This window comes from Camelus bactrianus, chromosome 10 (assembly GCF_048773025.1).
Source record: "Camelus bactrianus isolate YW-2024 breed Bactrian camel chromosome 10, ASM4877302v1, whole genome shotgun sequence".
Taxonomy (NCBI): domain Eukaryota; kingdom Metazoa; phylum Chordata; class Mammalia; order Artiodactyla; family Camelidae; genus Camelus; species Camelus bactrianus.
Window position 1 is genome coordinate 50,760,326 of NC_133548.1, and position 24,909 is coordinate 50,785,234.

Consider the following 24,909-nt stretch of genomic DNA (forward strand, 5'->3'; position numbering starts at 1 on the left):
TTTGGGTACAGTGGAGTGGCATCATAGCCACATTAAACTACACAAATTCAACCATACATGCTCTTTTTCATTCTCTTATTTGAAGGAGAAAAATTTTCATACTATAATACTATGTTTTGCATATGTACTCATGATGCATTGTATATTTACTATTCAAATACATTTAAATAGTGTACTACACATAAAATTATGTATGCTGTAAGTTATGGACAGTCTAATAAATTTTTCAGGGATAAATTTAACTTTATTTTTGCTATATGGACTGATTTTAGAATCTCATCTCATCTTCAGAGGTAACTCATTTTAGAGGATGCTATAAAGAAGTGATAACTTCCTGGTTACTTCATACCTATTTGTAATCCTTGTAGAGCTAATAGAACCATTTTTAAAATATTCTAAGGATACTTTACCTTAATTCTTGCTAACGTACATCCTCAAAGATGAAGCTGGCAATTATAATATGACTCCATTAAGCATAAGCAGAATGCTCCCCAACCAAACTGTAGACATCCTGAGGTCACAGTCGGAGAGTTGATCATTTCTCCGTCTTCCTTAGCATCTTGCCAAGTGTTCTGCACAAAGTAGGTCCTCAAAATATGGTTACTAAATGAACAAAGTTCATTTACCAGTGTTGCTTTTACTTTGTATGTGCAGAGGCACTGTGGTTAAATTTGTCAGTAAGCCAGTTTGCATGGATTAAAAATTCGTCTGAAGAGCTTTCCCCCTCCCCTTTTCTTTCAGCTTATATACAAGAACACTTTACCTGAGATACAGGCCAAAAGTGAAGGTAAGTCTACTTCCTAGTGTGTGTGTGTGTGTGTGTGTGTGTGTGTGTGTTGGAGGAGTGGGTAATGGAAGGATGGGATGGAGGTGGAAGGAGAGGGTGGGGTGGAGAGGTAGTGGAGAGAGTACGGGCTTTGGAACCAGATGCTGTTGAATCTTCCACTTATTGCTCTGTGACCTTGGGGAAGCTTATTTTCTTAAAGCCTTAGTTTCTTCAGCAGTAAAATGGAGCTGTTAATAGCTACATTGCAGAGTTGTTTAAGGATCTGAGATGATTTAAATACTTGACAAAGTAATGCTTAAAATATTTAAATAAATTAAATAAAGATAGTTTCTGAGATCTGGTTCAGACCTGGAAAGAATATGCTGTGCTCAGGTTTTTAATACCAGGACAACTGCTAGCAAATCTACCAAGCACTGTAGTCATAGCCCAGGGGTTCTTTTTCATTTTTTTTCAGGGATAACATGGAACAATTTTATCTTCTATCATTTTGTCCTAACTTCTTTCCAAACAGTTTCTCTTTGGAATCTGGCCAGTGATCCTGTTTGAGCCTCTCAGAAAGCACTGATGAATTATTCCACCAAGAAAATGAAAAAGCACGTACATAGGCCTAGCCAAATGAATAAGGAAATCCTTAAAGATCTACACATTCAAATATATCATGACCATTGCAGCAAAGGAGTGACTTTCTGACTAACGCTGCCAGCCACACAGAGAATGAGGAATGGGGCTTGCTGGATGTTTAGCTTGTGTCTTTATCTCATGTGTCTTCCTCACCCTAAGATGTTTAAAAAGAAACAGACATGATATGTATGTATATACTCGAATGCTGGAAAAATTGGGCTTTTCTTAACAGGTTAACGGTTTGTGCTGATCATAGGAAATTAACCTTTTTCTGTTTTTTGACAAGGCTCACATGTGACTTAAACTTTTCTTAATATTTGATTAAATAATGAAAACAGTCAGCTAGGGACTGGCAAAACCCCATATCCAGACGGCCAGCTGTGAGGCAGCACTTAGCTGTGTCAGCCTTGATTTATATTTTTTTCATAGTAACCTCATGGATGGTTTTCTAAGGTGAAAAACAACTATTCATGGGATTTTGGTAGTTCTTCACTGTCTGCCTCTGTGCTAGTTGGAGTGTCAAAGCAAGTATAGACCTGCCACTGGGTTTTATACTTGTCACATTCCAGATTTGCAGTGGGCTCTTGGGTTTCTGTGTGTGGTCACAGCCTAGCAGAGTGGATAGGTCATCTTGTACCCTTTATGAAGGCCACCAGGACACTGGTGGAATTTGCACCTCCAGCCAGTTAAAGATGGTTACTCTGTTTCCTTTAATTTCAGCAGATCTTTAAGTTGTCACTGTTTTAATGGCTAGGCAGTTACGATCGGTGGCCTGACCTACCCGTATTTCATCCTCCTAGCATAACTTATTTGAAGTTACTAGTGAATGTCGTTATACTCAGACTTTTTAAATTATGCAGTGTTTTCCAGTTATCAGAGAGGCCATAGTTATGCCCAGAGAAATGTGTTGGGTTAACTAGAGCTAAAATGATCAGGATCCTACTTACACAGAGCTTATTAGAATACCTGCTCCTTCATTTTTTTTTTTTTTGAAGAAAATAGATATAAGGGTTGAAAACAGCTCTAACTTACTTGAACTTGTAACAGAACTACCAAAAATGGCAGTGAAATCTCATTGTAAGGCAGCTAGTTCTAATTTGGATTTGAATGTATAACAAACTGAATCACTCTTCACTTAACACCTGCCTGGAGTTAAAAAACCTGACTTTTTGACCCCTTCACTCATATATCATCATATTTGTGGCTCTGTACCATTTAGCATTTTTACAATTTTTTTCCTGCTTATACAGTATTATAAAATCCAGATTGTTTTTACTACATAGTGTCATAACCCCAGATTAAATTCTGAGCTACAGCTTCTAAAGGAAAATCATTTTCTTCTTATGCAAAAGTATAACACTTCTCTATCATTTTTCCAGTATTCAGTAAGTAGCCTTGGTACAAATTTAAAACCAATACGAATTTTGTTTTTCTTCACCTGCTGGCCTTAGTTTTTAGTCCAAGTACTATTTTCCTTCCTTTAGCATGCCAACATGCCATTAGACAGATACTTCCACCTACTTTTATGATCCTCTAGCAAGAAAAACACTTGCCAACATATAAATCTAAAAGAACTTTGGTTGTGCCTTAGGAAAATATAAACTAAACAGTTCCAACACAAGCCCACAAGACTGTTCTTTCTTTTCCCACGTGGTTCTGATGTCTGGCTACATTTCATGTGCAGCTACCTAGACTATCAGCCATCTGACGTTTTTAAACGAGGTCATTTGTTTCACACCATTGTCTTTTTGTACTTTTCACTAAAATGCACTTCTGCATAAAGGATCTGTGTATAGAAATAAAGGCAAATCCCTCCTGACAATGCTGCTAAACGCTTTGAGACTGAGGTTCTGCAGTATTAAAGTCAGATTATGGTACAGAGCACACCCTGACACTGAGGCCCTTTAGAAAGAACAGTTTGTTGAATGAGCAGTTCAGCCACCACCATCTGTAGTTTTCTTGTTGAATAAAGTTGCCCAGCACCTCATCAGAGACTTGTAACACAGTGGCCAGAACTTCAAAGACCCTTGTTTCTGTTGTGTAAACAACCAGCAAGAAAGCTCAGCAAAAAACATTTTAGAAGTGTTGAGCAGAAAGCGGAGACTAAATCCAGACTCTAATTTTCCAAATTAGTTTGTGCCTCAACATGTGGCTCCCTTTTTAGCAACCTGTTAGCACACTCAGGGTTTTGTGCCATATCAAATACTGCTGACCTTTAGGATATTACTAAATCGTCTCTATTTCAGTGGCTTTATTTTTTCCCTTCTAGGATTCTGCATTGTATTATTACAGGGTTATTAACACACACCTCCCTTTATTTTCTTGAGATTTCCTATTAACTGGAGGTACAAACACCTGCTTCCTGCTGAGCAAATAATGGTTTGTTTGCGTATCATCTGATGTGAAAGGTGCTCATCTGTGAGCCGTATAGCAAATTATATTTTAGAAAACAGTACTTTATGAGGATGCCAAAAAAAAGCAATTGGTTTGCACATTTTAATATCCTACCTAGGCTACCATTTTCACTCCAGAAAATTGAAAGCACCTTGACTCTTTTTAGGGGAAAAGCTAGGTGAAAGGTGGTTGTGTTCATCTGATTGGCCACTTACTCCCCACCTTGGTGCTTTCATGAAACATTTGCACACCTGAAGAAATCCCTTTATCCTTGTGGTATTATATAAATTAATGATTAACAGGAGAAACATTTGTTTTTGAATATTCCACAAATGAGAACCCCAAATAGTGGTATTTGGCTTGGAATTAGATCAGATATTATGGTTTAACCTCACAGCAAAATTTCCAGGACTGGGCTTTCCTCACACCAAGAGGGCTTTTCGTATACCAAGGAGAGGAAGAGGTGAAGTAAGAAAATCAAGAGGCCAAAAACTTCAGGTACATTATGCATGAAATTTTTTAAATGCCTGAAAAAAAACTAAGTTGTTTTAGTGCCAACACCTTCAGAATTTATCCAGAATTCCTAAAGGTGACTAATAATTTAGTTTAAGGTTTTTTTTTTAATGAGTCCTATGGTTGCATATTACTTTGCTCTTGGAAAAAAAAATCTGTTTCTAAGTTTAATAGTTTTATTTTAGCTCTCAATTTCACATTTACATGACAGAGAAAAATATTCTAACCCCATGATTTATGATGTGCTACTGAATAAGCATTTATGTATAACTGATGTTTCAAAGAGAACCAACTTTAACTGGAATTTGCAACTATGGCGATTTGCAGATCTACCTCTGTCTTGCATTTTGCATCATATCAATGCCCTAATATAATTAGTTTGAACATTTTTGTCTTATCATTCAGTGTCCAGAATTACAGCTTATTCACCATGGGGTAAACATTTGGAAATAATGACTAAAATTTGGCTAAATGTAGTTTAAAACCCGTTGTGGAAGGGAGCTGTAAAGTGAAAAAAGTCAAGACCCATCTGAATGGAAAAGTTCAATACTGTTTTTTAAACTGCTGCAATTCCTTTAAGAATAAGGAAACTTTTTCTTTTTTTAATTATGTCTAATTGTAGTTGCTGGATGGAGAGCAACTGCCAGTACTACTGAGGTTTATGTGAGCATACCACTAGACGTAACAGTTTCTCCTGTTGTGGGAGAAGGCCTTTCCTCTACTCTCTTAGATTCAGTTTTGGGGGGCCAGTGAAATAAAGTGACAAAGGACAGATTAGCAAGAGAAAGGGCAGGTTCTTATTTACCTACATAAATGAGAGTTCAGAAAAAAAGTGTGACTTGAAGCAGAATTTGGGGTTTATATACAATCTTAATAAGAGATGGGGCATTTAGAAGAAAAACAATAACTTTTAGGAAAGATAAATGGGCCCTTAAGAGAATAGATAGGAGATATGATAGTTCTGTGGAAATGTCTTTTCAGATGTGGCACTGAAACTCCCAGGGGAGAGGATTTATGACAGTTGAGTTCTTTAGGGAAGTTCTGCTTTTAGGCAGATAAAAGGAGCTCAGAAAAAAACCCTCTTGCATCTGTTGATTCTCAAATGCATTCAGCTCAAAATATTTTTTTTTTAATGCCACAGTTGTGTATTCTGGATCCCTTTATTTCCCCTGTCTAAAACTTTCCAAGAAGTTTCACAAACCAGAAGCCAATATGGTGGCTGTGGAGAGAAGATTCAGGTTAGAAATTAGGAGATAAGAGATCTGCACAGGGAAGGAAGACATAGATTTATGGTGAAATAAGAGGAAAAGTAGAAATTAATAGTTGGACCAGATTACAAACTCAGTTTTCGAGTGCAGAGGGCAGTCAATCAGGATTTCTAGATGTTAGTCTCCACTTTAAAAGTGGAATAGGATGGTAGTGGCAGTTTCATAACACAGTCATTTCCCAGAGCTCAGAGGACCGTGTTCTGGTGAACTTCCTCAGTGGCCCAAACAGTTGGCGGTGGTAAACCCCTTAAAGTTACATCAAACTGTTGCGCTCCAGCTTGGAGGGCCTCAGGAAAGGGAAAGTTTTAGTTCTTAGTGATGCCAAGTCAGGAGGGTAGTAATGGAAATGTTAATTAGTGACAAAATGCACAAGGTGGCAGGATCCAGCTTACAAAGAGGTGAAAATAGCTCAAGGAGAATGAACAGGACTAGAATCTGATACTCCACAAGGGTATATTATAGTTTCCCATTGAAACATAAAATTTCTCTTTATAGCCACCCAATTTTTATCAAAGATAATCAAGGTAAGACTTTTTGTTTGCAAAACATGTCTAGTCTCATCAAACCCGGCTTGATTATGTCAGTACAACAAGAAATGTAATTGATGACATAGGCCTTTTGAACTTTAAGAATCCCGGATTGGACTTTTAAAAGCCTCAAGGCTAGGAATCCAAGCCAAGAACTTGGCATCAGACTTCTCTTGCATTCCTACAGATTTGGATGAAGTCCTCCTTTTCCAGGTCCCCAAAATATCCTAAGCTTCCTGGGCTTGCCAGGAAGCAGCCTTCCTTACTCACCTGTAAGACTGGGACCCCTTTAAACCAGGTACTAGGCCAGTTTTCCAGGAGGGCTTTGTCTTAAGGAGGGTTTCCTTAAAGTCAGCCTTTGTTCCTTAAAACTGCACATCATCCTCAAATACAACATTCTAGTCAAAGCCTTGGTAATATAACCAGTGTTTCCAATTGTGTCATGTTATAAGGAGAATAAATTCTTATTGAACTTATTCAAATACCTATATTGCCATGAAAATAAATATTCAATAAGAATTTTTTCAAAATTTTGGAGAGTTCAAGCAGGGAGAAAAGATAAATGTTTCATTTTTGCTTGCAAAGATATAATCTAGTAAATTGCTGTAAGTTATGGATAGCTTAAGAGAAAAGGGGTTCCTTAAATCCAGAAAACAGAACATTAAAGAGCCAGCAGTATTCCAAGCAAAAGTCATAGAAGGAATTGTAATCATTCTTTTTCAGTCTGTTCAGCCCCATATGATAAATTCAAGTCTTTCTTGATTTGACTTAGCAATTTTATGAAACCATGAGCTTCTCCATTAGTTCTGGAAATCCTTATTCAGTCCAATGCTATGATCTTAAAGTTATGTAAGTAATGACCCTGGAAGCCTGTACCTCAGGACCTGTTGTAGTCTTTTCCATCAATCTCTGAGAATTTGTTGTTGAAGATGAAGCCTGTAGCTGATTACACTAGTTTTCAGGAAAGCATCAAAGCAAAACAATACCTCTGAATAACAAAGGGCTCAAAATGTCTGTGGTTAAAGATCTGATGAGAGTTCATGAGAATGCAATTAACAAGAAAATTTGGTTGTCTCCGTGACATTCAACATTTTAAAATAACTGGAGTTATGACTGATCACATTACACCAGGACATATCATGACAGCTGTGACATTAACAAATTTCTGGAAATTTTATGCGGTTCCTGAAATACTTACATTAATAACATATACCCATTCAACTATAACCTAGGAAAGGTTAAGCATCGTTTATCTGACAATGCTTGCCATGCAATTTAACATTTCAAATAAACCTAGTTAGTTTAACACCTCTCTTTTTGCAAGATGAGAGAACAAATCCTTTCAGATTTTCCAGGAGCCCTCTGGGATAGCTCAAAGCCAGTTAAGAGGTCAAGAAGACTTCGTTTAGAATTTGATTTGGGGAAGTTGTTAAAAGGTTTGAACACTTGATTAAATAAAATTACAGGTCACTGAAAAAAATCTTTAATTACTCATGTAACCAAAGCGACAGTAATTACAGTCTCTTATTAAGAACAGGCCAAGAAACTTTGTCCTTTTAACAGAGAGGGAATTTAAACCTCTAGTTTTGCATTTGTATGCTATTGAGCTCATTTTTTTAAAAATTATAAATAAATGCATTCAGTCTTAACCAGCTAGACCACATGAATAAGATACTCTCCTCATCCCTCTTCCCCTCTCTCTCCCCCACCTTCCCCCACCTCCTGCAGGCCCTTTACAACTTTCTATGCCCAGTCAGGTTTTTGTCCTTTACTTCCCTCTTTCTCATTCTGGAAAACCATTAGACAACCTCTAAGCAACTACCTTAGGACAAAATTACTCTCCTTTTTTCCTTAACAAAGACACATCTTTCATTTCTTTCAGACCATTCAAGATTGTTTCCATTCTTAATTGTTTCTAATCTATATTGATTAGAATTCTTAACCCTTAGTAACCTTAACTTCCAGTGAAAATGAGAAGGTGGGCAACTGTAAACTGCCACACATCAGCATTCTGTAGTAAATGAACAAATTTATGAATATGCCACCTCGATTTACCGAGGCATATGTTTCTTTATAGTACAGTCTTTGAATGTGGTGAAAGAACATGCTTATAAATGGACCCAAATATTTTAGTCTCTGTAAAAATGAGAAGTAAAAAGTAGATAAATTTATGCTTAGTAATTAATGTTTTAGTATTTTACTTATTTGGAAATAACTTAGACCCAGGTATAGATACTGCTTCACTTGAAATTCATACTGAAGATAAAACTAAAGATAAGACTTTAGACCATAAACTTTCACCTTGAGAAATGAAAACTTGACATCATTGAGGGAAAAGTGGAAAACAAAGTTGGCAATCAGAGCAGCTTAGGAGAAGACAGACTGCTAAAGAAGTTAAGCAGTGTTAATGCCAACGAAATTTCTGTCGTTCATGCACATCCAGCCATTGGAAATAAGCAGGACTGAGCCCCTTTTAAGTATCTAGTGTTGTTTCACAAGGCCTTCGTTGATCATTAAATCTAGGAAATTGCTGCCTGTTTTGATTAGCAGCTAGTGTAGAAAATGATCACAAGAATATTTTCTGCTAGAAAACCCTAAAACCCACTCAATTACAGGCCTGCAGGGGACCTAGAATTGCCCCACTCCATTTAGCTCAGCAGTTGTCAGTATTATAGCACCAACCACAGGTCACATTTTGCTCACAGTTCCTTTTCAACCCTTTTAAACAAGACCTGCTTCATTGCTTTAAAGAGCACAATGTTGATATGCCAGACCAGATTTAGTAATTGAAATATTAATTTAAATATTCACAAAAATGTTGTAGAGCTTCTGAAACTTCTCTGGCAAACATCAAATCTGCAGGTCATGACTTTTAAATTGAGTTGCAGAAGTAACTCTTAAGGTTGCAGCAGAAGCACATTTATTAGAGAAATCATTAAGCATGTAAATATGGTTCCCTACAAACACTCATCCTGACTTCTTCTGCACCTAAGAGAAAATGATAAAAATGTTTTAGGATATCACAAGGCTCTGTACCAGGGGTTGGTGAACTGCATACAGCCCACAGCTCAAGTCCAGTCTGCAGTTATATGGCCTGCAAGGTAGGAATGACTTTAACATTTCAGAGGTATTATTTAAACATACAAAAAGAAAGAAGAAGAGTACGCAACAGAGATGTGTGTGGACTGCAAAGCCTGGGAAGTGCACCACCTGGTTCTGGGAGTTTGCTTCCCCTTCTCTGGACCTTCAGCAAATGTGGAAGGACAGTGTTCTTCCCACTGCACGTCTCTGCAGGGTGATTCCCGTGTGTATTTGTCAGAATGAAAGTGTTTTACACATTTCAGATATCCCTCACTTTCTGGTGAATGTAATCACAGAATTTGTGTTTAAGTATTTACACTATAAATTATTTCTTCATATCAAATTTATTAGATTGGTGACAGCCTGCTGCAAAGTGCCTAGACCTTCGGGGGAAATTATGTGATTTTGTTTTCATTATAAGGGGAATTCTATTCCCTACTGTAAAGTCCAAAAATGCTAGTTGCATTCAGCTTTGAGTTGGCTTCCAAGAAAGTTGAGATCATTTGCCCATTTTTTGTCTCATGCTGTATGATATGTGTCATATTGTAACTGTCAAGGAACTAATAAGCTCTCATAGTCAGGTGCACCTTTTTTTTTTTTTTTAACTTTCTAAAAGGAAAAGTTCAAAATCCTTTCCACAAATAGTCCTGTTTCTTTTGGCTCTTTTAGAGCTAAATTACTTAGTACCAGTTAATAACAGGATCATTTTAAGAAATAGATACTAACATCATTGCTGTTTAATGTACTGATAAAGCATTGTTTACTCTCAAGCATTTCCATACTTTTGATTTGAGTCATTTATCAATGTGACCATTAGATAAACTGTTCAAGCTAATATAGGGTTTCCTAGTTTCATTTTGGTGCAGATACTTTTTCTACTAGCAATTATTTAATAAACATAGGTTGTCCTGGATATGTATAAGGACATTTCCAGGTGGTCTAAGACCTGTTTATTCACTTTTTCCATTTGATTTGCTAATGCCACAGTCATTTTTCTAGAAGATAGAATTACGTATTTTTATCTAGTCTGCTATAATGTAGGCTATATTTCAGCATTAATTTCTATAGGTGAAAGCATTAAATGGTAGTTTTGAGTAAGACTTCTGGTAATGTTTTATCCCTGGTTTATATTTAATGTACCTATACATTTATGTAAAGGCATATATAAAGGCAGGACCACACGTTTAGTTGAACAGTTTGTGCACTACACAGTGGTACCCAGTTGGGAGAGGGGGTTAGAGGCTGACACCCAGCCTGTGCTTAGCTTGTCATGCATGTGCCTTGGTAGGGTTGTGTCTCAAAACACCATTTTCCAGTTTCTAAGTCATAGGTGCTGTCTAGGCCAGCAGCAATTCTATTCATGGGAGGGATGTTTAGTAACTATGCTGGGACTTTTTTTGTCATTAGTCTTGAAGGATCCTATGGTAACTTTCTACTCTGAGCCTGGGTAAGTTACAAGGTTAAAAGCTGATAAATTTTCAATTAAACTTTAATGATCCATGTGTACACAGCATTCTCAACTTGAGGAGCTCCGAAGTAAATACACGAACCTTCCAGCTTCACACAATGAAGGAGAACAGGTTGGAAACAGAAAAAAAAAATGTACTGCATAAGCCACATATGTCTAGGGTTCTGCCTTTGGCAATGACCAAGTGCCATGTATATACAACATGTAAAACAAATTAGAATTTCCTACAATTCATCAACTCACCTAGTTTTGCAAACCACAGCTTTTCAAATATTAGCTTTCCTAGCTGAGCCTGCTGGAATTGGTAGTTTCAATCACTGTAACATATGATAATGTCCTTCCTTTGTGCGTAAGGGAGAAGTAGCCTTGCCTGGATCAATAGGTAGAGCTGGCAAGAGGTGAGCTGAGAATCCTTGCCTGACAGGACACAATTTGGACTGTGCTTTGCAAAAGCGATGACCGAAAAGGAGTTAAGATTGCTTCAATTCCACGTCTGAAGTCACCCTGCCACACACACTCCCAATACACAAGCATCATCATTTAATTTAAAGAATTTTTATTGAGCTTACTCTGGGCTCAACTCTGACATGTCTGAGATAGTTTTTCAGCCTTTTTTTTTTTTTTTTCCCTTCAGCTCTGGACTAGAATGCGAAATGGATCTACCTGGGTGAGAAAGAAATCAGGAACTTCCTCATTCGGTAGCCTAGTCCCAAAATAGGAATTGATTCTCAAAGGAAAATGTGGAGAAAGTGTGAAAAAGAGAAAATTCATTTCTTGAGCCCTATTATGTGCCATATGGCACTGTGCCATCCATTCAACAAACTGGAAAGTTGTCATGTTAGGAGCTAGGAGTACAGTGGAGAACAAGACAGACACCCTGCCATTTGGCCCCTGCAAGCTAGTGTCTAACAAATAAATGAGATGGGTGTAGGGAGCTCTATGAGTGTGCCCTAGGGGATTGGAGAAGGGAAGACTTCCCCGAAGATGAACATTATGTTAAGAACTGAAGGATGAGAGGAATTAGGAAAGGAAAAAGACTGGTTATTGCAAAGAGAGCAAGAGGTGAGTGGTGAGATGAACAGGAATTATTCAGGAACAAAGGGCTTTGAAAGCCATGTAAAGAATTTGAATTTAGAAAGCTCTTGAAAGGGTGGAGAAAGGACTGAAGGGAGCCAATGTGGATGTAGGGATACCAGGCAGGAGGGGAAGGCAGTAGTCTGAGTGGGAGATAACGATGGACAGAGAGGCACTGGAGGTGGAAAATCAGATATATGAGTTATACAGAAAGAAGCATATTTGGGTGAGTTATCATTGAAATAAGTTTAGAATTTGTTGAGTTTGAAGTTCATGTGAGATATATATATATCCTGGTGGAGAGCTTCAGGATAGTTTTTTTTAAAAAAAAATAGTGAATCTGGAGCTCAGCTGAGAGATCTGAGCTGAAGACAGAAATCTGAAAATCAAAAGCATACATGGTATTTGAAGCTATGGGAGTGGATGAGTCATGGAAGAAGAGGGTCTCAGACTGAGTCCTAGAAACCAAACTATTTAAGGATTAGGTAGAGGAATTTTGGAGGACAAGGACACCTCCAACCAAAGAGAATCATCAGTCACCTGAAAAGGAAGCTGGGGTAAGGGCCTGTGTTCTAGTTCCTCAGGGTCTGTGGATGATGCCAGCGATGGGCTGGGTTCAGCTGTGGCTGTTGGCAGGGCTAGTGACGTGGTCCTTCACATGGCACGAGGGGTAGAGGGAGTGACCCTGACCCGACACTGCATGGAGGCAGCAGGCTCGGAGTTGGAGCCCACTGGCATTAGTCCTGGCCGACTAATTACTGTCGGGAAGTAGCTGTTACATACTTCCTGTCCTGTTGTCAGCCTGGCTTAGGATCCTGGTCCTCCACTGAAAAGCTATGTGATTGTGTCCAAGTCACTTAACAGTAAATGCTGGATTCTACACCTGTAAGATGTAGGATTGTCTTAAGGGTTAGCACCATGGTGTAGTATGTAGCATCATGGTGTTTTCTGAATAGGCTCCTTCCTGTAAGAGTGCCTGGCCTGGGCCTGCCAGGGGTACCTCAAAACTTCTGGACAAAATCCTGAGGAGTCACCCCCTCTTCTGGATCCCTCTTCCATCAAACAAGGGACCAACCAACTTGCCTTCCCGTCTGGTTATCAGGTGCCGACAAGTGCCCACAGCACCTGTTTGCCTTGGAGGTGGGAACGGGTTCCTCTGCCTTATCCCACTCCAGGTTTTCTGAATAAGGTGTAGCAGCACAAGCACTGGAACCTAAACCTTTCACACTAGATTAAAACACCTGCCCATTGTAAAGGTGAGGGCTGAAAAGGAGTTGGGATTACTTTCATTCTACCTCTGAACAACACACCTTTCTGAAACCACCCTGCCACACACGTTCAGCACATACATCTAAGTTCCTCCCTGGCTACTCCAGAACCTTCCTAGAGGGTCATCACTGCCTATCCTAAAGTCTGTTCATTTTAATCCAATAAATTTACCCCCATTTAACTTTCTCCCCACTTCAGTTCATCCCCAAACTGCTCAAAAGACATTTCTGCCAAGAAGAAAAGATGAGTTTTTAGGGAGCTTGAAGAAAATAAGTTAACAAAATGAAGTCATTGGGCCAACCCGGATGGATGTCTGCTCTGCGACAGGCCGTGGACTCTCAGCCCTGAGTGGGGACAGGAGTTGCTCTGTCTGAGGAGGAATATGGTCAGGCCCCTCCCTGGGGCTGTGCCCTTGCCTTCATTTACCCCAGGCTGAATTGGTGCTTTCATCCTCTTTCAGTCCTTCAGCCACCATGAAGTTGCCAGTAGGACTGGCGATCCCTAGTCCTCCAGATACCTCTCACCATCCCCATCCAAAACCTACTTGCAAGCTCCTTCCCCTTCTTTCCCACTTCTTCCCACCATTCACTTCCACCTCATACTTATCCTCACTCTTTTCTCATCCAGACATCCCGTTCACCCCTACCAAGCCCCTCTGAATTAGCAAGGAGGACAAGGAGCCTGGGGAGTTGGCGGGGCGGGGGAGACATTCTCACAGAACATGTAGTTAAGTCACCAAGCTCTGAGGACACCATTCCTGCCCAGTTCAGGCCTGGGCCTCACACCTCTCTCATGGATCACTCTATCCCCTGATCTGGGTTCCCTTCCCCTACTCTGGCCCTCCAACATCTATACCACAAATGGGCTGCTATAATGAACTCTTGAAAAGAGATACAAACTCGTCAAAACTTCCAAAGGATCAACTTAAAACTCCAGGTATGGCATTCAAGGCCCTTCCTAGGAACCTCTAATTTATCTTTGCACCTTCAACTCCCAATATTTACCCCTCTACCTACATTAAACCTGGCATGTTACACAGACACGACCTATTTATTCCCACCTCTGCCAGAGTGTCCTGTCCCTCTCTACACGGCTCTTTACCTGCTGGACAAACGCCTTACCACCTCAAAATCCATGTGGTAGGTTAAATATGGCCACAAATTTTTGGAACTACTCTTCATCCTTTGTATCTGGATTGGTCTTGTGACTTGCTTCGATCAACAGAATGTGGTGGAAGTGACATGTTGCAAGTTCTGAAGCCCAGGCCTCAAGAAGGCTTGTAGTCTCCACCATCACCATCTTGGAATCCTGAGACCCACATGCCCTGAAGCAGCCCAGGATGAAAGAGTTCACGAGAGTGAGCCCAACTCCCAGCTTACACATAGCTGAACAGAGCCACATGAGAGACCCCAGGTGAGTGCGGCACAAGAACCTCCAGGCAACCCACAGAATCTCAAAATAATAAATGCTGGTTGTTTTAAGCCATTAAGTTTTGAGATGGTTTGCTACACAGCAGCAGGTAACTGATACAGTGCACTTCTAATGTGAAGTCTTCCCTGGCTCACTCAGGTTCCTCCTCCAAGTTCCCTCTGTGTTTTGTACACATCACCTCACTTTATAGTTATTTAGTATCTGGCTCCCCCAAGAGATAGTGAGCTCTTGAGGACCAGGGCTAAGTCTGATTCGTCTCCCTCTCGACCACTCACAGTGGTAATGGGATGAAGCCCTTGATCCCTTGCCAAGTTCACTATACTCAGATGTCATTAATGTGTTTAGAAAGTGCCTAGATGAATATTTCCCATGCAAATTACTCAACAAAGATTTTAAAGCACATCCTGTGTTAACAGAACAGGTCCTAGGCCCTGGAGTTGCTCTCAGTCTAGCAGCTGGTCGTTACAATAAAGCATCAAAGTGTTTCAGTCAAGTGTATTGCTGGGAGTGTACGAGACAGCTGGTGGATGGAGGAGTCAAGAAAACACCTAGAAGAGAGAACATTTAGCTTCAACATAAAGGGTAAGCAGGACGACAGTGTTGGAAGGAAGTTAGTAGCTGTCCCCCACTTTCCTCCCCTTATAAGAAGGAAGGATGCATGGACTGGTCAGATTCGTGAATACTGAACTAAGCCACCATCCTAGGGGTGAGGCCTCAGCCTGTGAAAGAACGGGGTTAAAGGTAGGTCCCAGGCTGGGGATGGCTCCTGTCTGTTTCTTCTCTCTCAGACACTCAAGGTAAGGTGGGGGCTTGGGCTTCTTCCCATTGGCAAGGAGGTGGATTTTCTCCCCGTCTCCACGCCTCTCTCCTTGAGAGTGCTAAGCAAGAACCAGAAGGAACCAGAAGGGGAAAGGAACCAGGGCAAAGCCCCAGGGTTAGGGCTCAACGTTGGGAGTTGGTTGGGGCCAAAGGTAATAAAAAGGTGTGTTTTCCCACCATATCCATGGTGCATATACTCCCCAGGAGTATCAGGTGGTAGGGGGCTGGAGCATGACCCAGGAATCAGTGTTCTAGCCATCCATTGCTTGGCATCAATCCAGAAGAGGGAATAACTAGTAGGAACTTTTCCTCTTCTAAGAAAGTAAGGGAGAGAATCCAAAGCAAAGTGAATAGCACTGCAATGAGGCAGGCAAACGTGGAGAGAGAAACAGAAAGGAGCAAAGTAAGAGGGTCACACAAGAACTCTATACAATCCTGCATGAGAAGGCTAGACTTAATCTATAAAAAGACCACTTGCTTTGCCCCTAGAACATTCCTGTGTTAGCCAATTGCTAACATTACTATGGTACTATGTGCCAGGCATGGTTTAAGTGCCTTACACAAATCAACACATATTATCCTCTGAGCATATATAGCTCACAAATCCTGAGATAAATGACTTGCCAAAGGTCCCACAGATGAGTAACCTGAAGTTCAAAAGAGTTGCTAAGCAGCGCGTCTGTCCTCTCGAACTTTGCTACTCAGTAGTGCTCATATCAACAAGGACACAGGTTCCCCTGAGCTGGACTTACCACGTGGTTTCCTGCAGGAGGTGGTACTTGAGCTGAGTCCTGAGGGACAAGGGATCAGGGCCAGCAGAAGCCGTGAAAGCTTAAGATGCAGGGACTCCAGGGCACCTGAAAGGGTGCTTTGAGAATAGGGAGGAATCCAGCAAAAAAAAAACAGAGGACACCCAGAGCTTCACAGCATCAGCATCCAAGAACAGAGCTCAGCAAACCAGCACCACCCTCAGGAACAGGACCTGGCCCGATCTTTTTCTTACTTTCTTATCAAAAGGTGGCTGAGATCCAGGTTCCTGGATGAAATTTATAAAATTAAGTGCAGGTTTAACTAAGACAAGAATTACTGTTGCATTAAGACTGAGGTAATTTTCTTTCTAGAAATGATTATGGGCAGGAAGAGGAGGTAGAGAATGCTTTTTAGTTATTTTTTAAACTAGCATTTGTATGGCCCTTTTTAGCATTGACAGTATTATATTCTTGCTCCTTATTTCATTGAGAGATGAATGTTAACTTCTTAATTTTTCAGATAAGGAAACTGAAGCCTAGGAGGTTTAACAAATTTATACAAAGTCACACAGCTAATGAAAGAAGCTGGGGCTCATGCCCGAGTTATTTAGACTCTAAATTCTATTCTCATTCATCCTTGTATTCTTTCATTCATTGAAAAAAAGGTATTGCACATCCCAAATGTTCCAGGTAGTTTATCTTGCTGGTTCTTTTTCTCAGCACATTAAACACTGAAGCAGGAATCCATTAAGAGTTGTAGGAATCTACCTCTAGTATTTCTAACAGGATTCAGTGATTATAGCTTTTGCAACGTTCTCCCACTTTTATTTGTAGTTAACTGCTGTCATTATTTCATTGAACACCTGCTCTGTGCCCATCTTGTGCCACACATTGTGTACGGACCCAAACATGAGAGTACATCTACTCAGTAACATCTATGCACAAATGACTCAATCTGAGAATGCTCGTTGAGCACATATTCTGGGCAAAAAGTATTCATTCAACAAATATTTATTGGTACCTCTGATAATCATAATAGCTTATATTTACTGAACATTTACTGTCTGCCAAGTATCATGCTAAATTCTTTATATATCACTCAATAACCCTTAAGAGGTAGGTATTTGAGAGCTAAATTCAACTTGCTCAGAACATGAAGTTAGAAAATACTAGAGGCAGAATTTGAACCCAGACAGCCAATATTTTCCACCACTATGTTGTCCCAACTCCTACTCTGGGCAGGGCACTGGGGAGACAGTATTGAACAAGAGAGATGCCATCCCAGCCCTCAAGATGCTTACACACTAGGAGAGAAGATAAACTAAATAAATAACATTATAGTCTCCTTTATGCTGCATTAAACCTTCCCCAAGGACACTCCTATTCAAGTGGAACTAGAGGGTGAGAAGGCAGAGCAGGCATTAAGTAGGTAAAGGAGGGGAAGGGAGGTCCATCCAGGCAGTGGAACAGCACAAGGGAAAGCTCCAAGGTAGGAAGTGTTGGCAGTCCGAGGCTGCGACTTAGCTGATGAGTAGGCCAGGTACAGAACAGTGCGAAGCTGAGGGAAAGAGCATTGTTCAAAGATTATTCCAGCTGCTGCAGAGGAGGAATCAGCTGAGAGCAAGAAAGTATGTGGAGAGACCAAGCAGGAGGCTATTTCATCTGAGCTGCAGATGCTAGCTTGAGTCAGCCTGTTGATAGTAGGAATGGAAGGGGACTGATGAAATATTTAGGAGTTAGAACTGACCAAGCTTGGGATGGGGGAAAGGAGGGAGTCAATCAGTTTTTGGCTTTAACAACATGGTGGCATGGAACTCTGGGACAACTCTAGGGAGGAAGATGAGAGCTCAGGTTGCATCCGAGGTGGCTGTGGACCACCACATGGAGCTGGTAAGTAGTAGGCAGTTGGTTGGACATATGGTTCTGGAGTTTGAAGATCCTAAAAGTGAAGGAAATCATCTTGCACAAAGGTGGGAAGAGTCTCTAGGAGAGAGCCCTGGAGACCTTCCACCATTATAGGACGTTAGAAAGAAAGAAATGAGCAAAGGAAATTGGAGACACAGTTAAAGAGGGAAGAGGAAAGCCAGGAGAGAGCAGCATCCCTGAAACAGAGCAGTGTTTTAAGAAGGGCAGGACCTGGTGTGGCTGAATTTAGAAGGGAGTAAATACAGGAGAGGCTGTTGTGATCTGGGACTTGTCCTGAGGTGTCCTCATGAAGGCAGGGCTTGAGGTGTACCTAGGCAGGCGGGGAATTTTGATACACAGAGGAGAGGGGCCTGACCTGGCATGTATGAGGAACAAAAAATAACACCAGTAGGTAGAAATAGAAGGAGGTGGAGCCAGAGGATCCCAAAGAGGGTAAAGAATTGATGCCATTCATTGACTGGCCACTTTATGCTCATTTAATGCTCCCAACAACCCTATAAAGTAAGAATCTACTAACCTTTTGATACAGAAGAAAATGCTTAGCCCTAGAAATCTGAAAGGACTTGTTCAAGATGATACATACAAGTAATGATGCCAGAATTCTGACCCTGGTCTGAGTCCAGGACTAGCACCTCATGCTTCCTTGACTCCAGTGGCAAGGAGGGAAATAGATCAGACAGGGTCAGGGCTCCACAGGGGTAAAGAAGAGGAAATAAGCTTGGAGAGATTTGGATGCAGAATCAACAGGATTTGGAGAGTGGATATAAGTTAAGAGTGGGGGAAAGTCAGGGTTTCTGGTTGGAGCAACTGGGCTAATGGTGGTACCAATCAATGAGGTAGAAAAAGCAGCATATGGATTCACCGTGAGACAGAGGCTTTAACTTTGACTTGGTGAAGTCCGCTGGGCCTGGGTGATGGCCAGAGATGTCAGGAGGCAGTGAGATACACAGATCTGAAAGTCAGAACACTTCCGGCGGTGGTAGATGTGAAGTGTTTCAGTTCAGTTCTGATTTCTTTTTTACCTTCGTAACAACAGAATTGAGGAAGGGCTGATTCTGGGTTCTAGGAGAGACGTGACGGGGGGAAGGGTGTCAGTCCCCTGATCCAAAGACGACTCCAGGCTCATCGCTGACTCGGTTCTCCCTCCCCACAGATGGCTTTTCACCGCCGCAGGTCCGTGAAATCCAAGCCCCTGGCCTGCCTTCTGGTGGGTTTGAGTTTCTTGGCCCTGGGTCAGTGGTTCCTCCAAGTGTCCACGTCTCAGCAGAAGAAGGTGAGGGATGGCTCCCGGTCAGCTGTGAGTGTGACCCCTGCCGTGCCACCGTCCGCATCCAGCCCAGGGCCCGCGTGCGTGGCCAATGCCTCAGTGAATGCCACGGCCGACTTTGAGCAGCTGCCTGCGCGCATCCAAGACTACCTGCGGTATCGCCACTGCCGCCACTTTCCGCTGCTCTGGGACTCGCCAGCCAAGTGCGCGGGCGGCCGCGAGGCCTTCCTACTGCTGGCCGTGAAGTCGTCGCCCGCCAACTACGAGCGGCGCGAGCTCATCCGCCGCACTTGGGGGCAGGAGCGCAGCTACGGCGGGCGGCCGGTGCGCCGCCTCTTCCTGCTGGGCACCGCCGCGCCCGAGGACGCCGAGCGCGCCGAGCAGCTGGCGGCGCTGGTGGCGCTGGAGGCGCGCGAGCACAGCGACGTGCTGCAGTGGGCCTTCGCCGACACCTTCCTCAACCTCACGCTCAAGCACGTGCACCTGCTCAACTGGCTGGCGGTGCGCTGCCCGCATGCGCGCTTCCTGCTCAGCGGCGACGACGACGTCTTCGTGCACACCGCCAACGTGGTCAGTTTCCTGGAGGCGCAGCCGCCCGACAGCCACCTCTTCGTCGGGCAGCTCATGAGCGGCTCCGTTCCCATCCGCGACAGCTGGAGCAAGTACTTCGTGCCCCCGCAGCTCTTCTCGGGGCCGGCCTACCCGGTGTACTGTAGCGGTGGCGGCTTCCTCCTGTCCCACTACACAATCCAGGCCCTGCACCGGGCCGCCCGCCACACCCCGCTCTTCCCCATCGACGACGCCTACATGGGCATGTGTCTGGAGCGCGCCGGCTTGGCTCCCAGCGGTCACGAGGGCATCCGGCCTTTCGGCGTGCACATGCCTGGCGCCCGGCAGCCCTCCTTCGACCCCTGCGTGTACCGCAATCTGCTGCTTGTGCACCGCTTCGTGCCCTACGAGATGCTGCTCATGTGGAAGGCGCTGCACGATTCCGGGCTGAGCTGTAGCCAAGGGCACAGGGTCTCCTGAGGCCGGGTGGGCTGCGGTGGGTGGGTAAGCAGCCTCTACACGGGATGCTTTCTGGATACCTTCTTTCCTATCCAGCTCCCTGCACCTGAATTCGAGCCACAAACCAGAATCACCTGGGTGAGGAGGGTGGAAAATACCTAAATCCTGGCCGCATCTCCGAAAGTGTCCCCAGACTTCTAGGTATTGTTAAAGTTCTTTCAGGGATTCGAATGTGCAGCTAGAAAAGAAGCCCACTGGGCACGGGAGCATCTCTTATCCTTCCAAACCCAGCTCCATCACCCCCTCTACAGCCTTCCAGGACACCCGCCTCAAATCACTGTAGACAATGGAGCAAGAGAGGGGTGAAGAGCCAGGATTAAATGTCACCTGCAGGTGCAGTACACGTGAGTTGTCACTTCATCATTTCCTCCACAATTGCATGGAACTGAACGGACAGCCATCATCAAAGCCAGCAGTCACATCATTCTGACCTCTGCTTCCATTGGCCCCATATCCTTCTCTGACTCTCCTGCTTCCCCTTTCACTTATAAAAAACTCTTGTGGTCACATTGGGCCTCTTGGATAATCCAAGAGAGTCTCCTTGTCTTAAGGTCAGCTGATCAGCAATCTTAATTCTATCTGCAAACTTAATTCCCCTTTGCCCTGCAACCTAATGTATGCACTGTATGTTCTGGAGATTAGGACGTGGACATCCCTGGCGTGTGCACAGACCTCACTGCTGCAAATAACTGGTAACCCAAGTCAAAATGGCTCAACATAGAAAGTCATTTATTATAGTTAAGTAGTCTGGTGGGAGGGAGGCTCCAAAGCTGGTGAATTCAATGGCTGCATGATGCCATCATGGACGCAGGCTCCCCCACCTTTCTGCTTTGCCATCCTCAGGACACTATTCTTCTCGGCCACAAGGTGGTTGCTGCTCTTCCAGACATCCTGTCCATTTGGAAGGAAGGAGCCCTTCCAAAAGCCCCCAGAAGACATCCTCTAATATCTTACTGGCAAACAACAGTATCTACCTTTGTTTTCTGCCAAGCTAACTTGCTCTGGGGACCACCCCTTACCAATTCTATGTGGTTTTGGGGAAACTGTCATTCACATTACACAATCTCCCCCAGAAACAGTGGTTGGAACGTACTCATGTACCATCCAAAAAGCAATTCTGAGTCCTTTTGGTGGGGTTTCATGTGGACACTGGAAGAAAGTTTTCTCTTCCATTAGCATGGCTGGGCTGGGATGATGTAAGCTGAGCTGCCAGCTGCTATCCTGCCCAGGCTGGTGGGGAGAGTCCCTCTGCAGTGGGAGAGGGAAGGCCCACACACAGGGGAAGCAGAGAGAAAAAGAGGGGAGTGAGAAACTGGATGATCTCCTTGGGCCCCTGAGTGGCCATGCTTGAAGTTAGGATAGCTGGGCTTCATTTAGGAGAAACAGTAAATTCCCTGGTGGCCTACATCATTTGGGGATTTTATCATTTGCAATAAAAAAATATCCACTAGAACTGTGGTCTGGCCTGATCACCAGCAGTCAGCCTCCTCCTTATCTCTCTTCAAGGACTCAGAATCTACCCCGAGTCCCCACCAAGAGACCTTCACCCAACCCCTGATGCATATCCAGCTGCCTCAGTGGTCATCTGGTCTTGAATATACTGCAAGCACCCTGACTGAAGCCTCTCTCAAGCCTGCCCCTCGACCAACATGCCCATCTTGGCAAATGGCAGTATCATGCCCTGATTTGTCCAAGCCAGGACTGGGAGGGGGTATCTCAAACTCCCCCTCTCCCTGACACCCCATCTGATCAATCACCAAGTTCCATAGACTTTACCTCTAAAATCTCTCTCCACCTCCATCTCTGTGGACACCAGTCTGGCCTAGGCTACCAGCAGCTCTCATGTGGGCCTCAGCCAGAGGCACCTAGGGATCCATTCTCCACTCTGCAGCCAAAAGGCAGATCTGCTCACATTTTGGGCCTTCCCAAACTCTGCCCCTGCTGTCCTCAGATGGTAGGCAGACTCTTGACTGGACCAGTTGTTTGACCTGCGTTCCTTGCCTTCTCCAGCTGATCTCTCTTCACTCTGCCAGGGCTCATGGAACCTCTGGTGTTCAGTGCACTGTCTTGCCTCTAGGCCTTCCCACATGCTGTTTCCTTGCCTGAAACACCTTTCCACCTTCACTTCATTTGACAGAAACTTCGATATAAGGTTAAGTATCATTCCTTGGAGAAGCCTTTCCCAACCCTTGTCCCAGGGCACAGAGCTGCCCAGCACCGCCTCTCCTCACCTCCTGCCTGGTTATGGCTCTTAATTCCCCAGAGCCCCCAGCATCTGCCACTGCCCCTGAAACTCAGTGTCTGTGTTAGTTTCCTACTGCTGCTGTGACAAACTACCATGCAGATGTACTGTCTTACAGTTCCGTAGGTCAGAAGTCTGACACAAGCCTCATGGGGCTAAAATCAAAGTATCAGCAGGACTGCATCCCTTGCTGGCAACTCCAAGGAGGATCTATTTCCCGGTCTGTTTTTTCCAGCTTCTAGAGGCCCCTTCCGCCATCTTCAAAGCCAGAATGATGGCCTCCCTCTCTGACTCTTCAGCCTGCACCTTCCACTTTTAAGGACCCCTGTGATCACATTGGGCCCACCTGGTAATCCAGGATTATCCTCCTGTCTTAAGGTCAGCTGATCAGCAACCTTCATTCCATCTGTAACCTTAATGTTCTTTTCCCATGTAACCTTACATATTCATAAGTTCCAGGGATTAGGGTGTGGACATCTTTGGGGGGCCATTATTCTACTTACCACAGTATCCAATACATATTTGTTGAATAAATGAGCCATAATTAAATAATGAACAAAAATTAATAAATGAACAAATGTGCATCCTTCAAGCAGACCTCCTTGATGCAGACTGCTACCTGGACAGTTGAGTGTCACTGACACTGAATTCCCGTTCCTCCCGTTGCCATTTTTCAAGTGTTTGTCACAGATAAGAAAACAAGAATGCTGAGGCCAGGAGAGGACACCTCTATGTCCTTTGGAAAATCTGAATTCTGTGCTTTGACGACATCCTCCCATTTTCCTGACAGGCAGGTGGATTATCCCCACTTCATGGGCAAAGAGATTGATTCAGGAACGTCACAGTTCAGAAGAGTCAGAATGCCACAGTTATGGGACTGCTGTGTTACTCTGGGTCCTGGTCACCCCATGTCTGGGCTGCTAGCGTCACCAGGCCCAGGGAAGGCCCGCGGCTCGCACAGCCCTAGCACCGCCTGATGTCCCCTAGCTCACCCCGCCTGGCTCATCGGGCACTTTTGCGCCCCGAGGCCGCCAGGGGGCGCGCCCCGCACACGGTTTCCGCTTAGAGGCTGACCGTTGGTCCTTGGGCCACGTAAAGCCCGTGCTCCCAACCAACTCCCTTAATCCGGACAACTTTGCTAACAAGGACCCCTCAAGAGCAAAGAAAATGATGAGGCTGTCTCACTAACAAACACAGATGCAAACTCCTACATGAAATGCTAGCTGACACAATGTGGCAATACGTAAAAAGGATAATGTCCCAGCACCTATGTGGGTTTATCCCAGAAATTCGAGGTGGGCTTAGCATTAGAAAAGGAATCAGAATATATGGATAAAAAAGGAATATTCGTCAACGTAGCACATCATATCAAGAGAAATATAAGTATCTCATATGGGAGAAAAAAATGTTTGATAAAATTCAACATCCATTCGTGATTTTAAAGAAAATCTCAGTTAAAGGTGAAAGCATTTGAAAGCATTTCCTTTAAGATTCAGAAAAAGCTAGATGTGCCCATCGTCACAGCTGTTCCATTTTCCAAGGTCAAGAAACAGCAAGGCAAGATAAAGATTCAAAATTATAATAACTTGAAAAAAGTAAATTATCAAAACCTCACAGGCTTACAATCCTATCAGATCTAATTTCCCCATAAAATTAATGCTATATGCCCTATCCTGAAATGAAATTCTTAGGGAATATAATCTCTCCACACATTTATTTTCCAAAAAAGCCAATATAATTCTTTAATTGTAGTATAAAAGATTAATAAAAGAAAAATACTTTAAAATAAAATAATATGAATTGTGATGTGTAAATTCTTGAGCACAGCAAGAAACTTCCTTCAAATCTACCCCTAGTGGGCAGTACACCTCATTGAGAACCATTAGCCTACTTCGAAAAACATCAACACCACACCCAAATCCTACAGTTAATTACTTAATTTTAAAATGTACCAAGTCTTCTAGTACAAAATCAGTGTACAAAAATCAATTTAACTTCTATACACTAGTAACAAGCAATTGGGTACTTGGTAAAAGTACCATTTATAACAGAAGTAAAAATGTACCCAGGACTGAATCTAAAAGTGATACAAGAAAATTTTTTTAAAAATTTAAGATATCTTTTAAACATCTAAATTAATGTATAGAGATATAGTGTTGTAAAGCACCTCCAAGCCCCTGACTTTCTTGGATCCACACCCCATCTTGGGAACACGGATTATTATCATCCCTATTGGGCAGATGTGGAGACTGAGGCCCAGATAAGTGAATGACCTGCCCAAAGTCACCAAGTCTGCTGGGCCATGGCCTCCTGCCTGCCATTCCTGGGCCTTGACCATGGCCCCAGGCACCGTGCCTGAACTTCACCACACCCAGAGCCAAAGGCTGCAGCTGCATTAGGCCGGA

The 24,909-nt window shown here is 43.0% G+C and overlaps 2 protein-coding genes across 10 annotated transcripts in view; both read left to right on the plus strand.

Moving 5' to 3' along the window:
• The window catches only part of ACER3 (alkaline ceramidase 3), a 206,010-nt gene extending 195,719 nt beyond the window's left edge, over positions 1–10,291 (plus strand). For all 5 annotated transcript variants that reach the window (XR_012509753.1, XM_074372704.1, XM_010973471.3 and 2 more), the window contains 2 exons: positions 742–787; positions 1,299–10,291. Coding sequence is in view for 4 of the 5 variants with exons in the window: in XM_074372704.1 (XP_074228805.1) it covers positions 742–787; positions 1,299–1,352 (100 nt within the window). In the remaining variant the exon portion in view is untranslated. The remainder of the gene's footprint in view (positions 1–741; positions 788–1,298) is intronic.
• On the plus strand, positions 4,162–23,088 carry B3GNT6 (UDP-GlcNAc:betaGal beta-1,3-N-acetylglucosaminyltransferase 6). Of its 5 annotated transcripts, none has more exons than XM_074372694.1 (4): positions 4,162–4,300; positions 13,201–14,415; positions 14,850–15,015; positions 19,081–23,088. In XM_074372694.1, the coding sequence occupies exon 4, from the start codon at positions 19,081–19,083 to the stop codon at positions 20,221–20,223; it is 1,143 nt and encodes a 380-aa protein (XP_074228795.1). In that variant the 5' UTR covers positions 4,162–4,300; positions 13,201–14,415; positions 14,850–15,015; the 3' UTR covers positions 20,224–23,088. The 5 variants fall into 5 exon arrangements, with proteins under 5 accessions (XP_074228795.1, XP_074228793.1, XP_074228797.1 ...); XM_074372693.1 differs by lacking the exon at positions 14,850–15,015 and adding an exon at positions 11,294–11,326 and having other exon boundaries at positions 4,198–4,300; XM_074372692.1 differs by lacking the exon at positions 14,850–15,015.
• Positions 23,089–24,909: the final 1,821 nt, after the last annotated feature.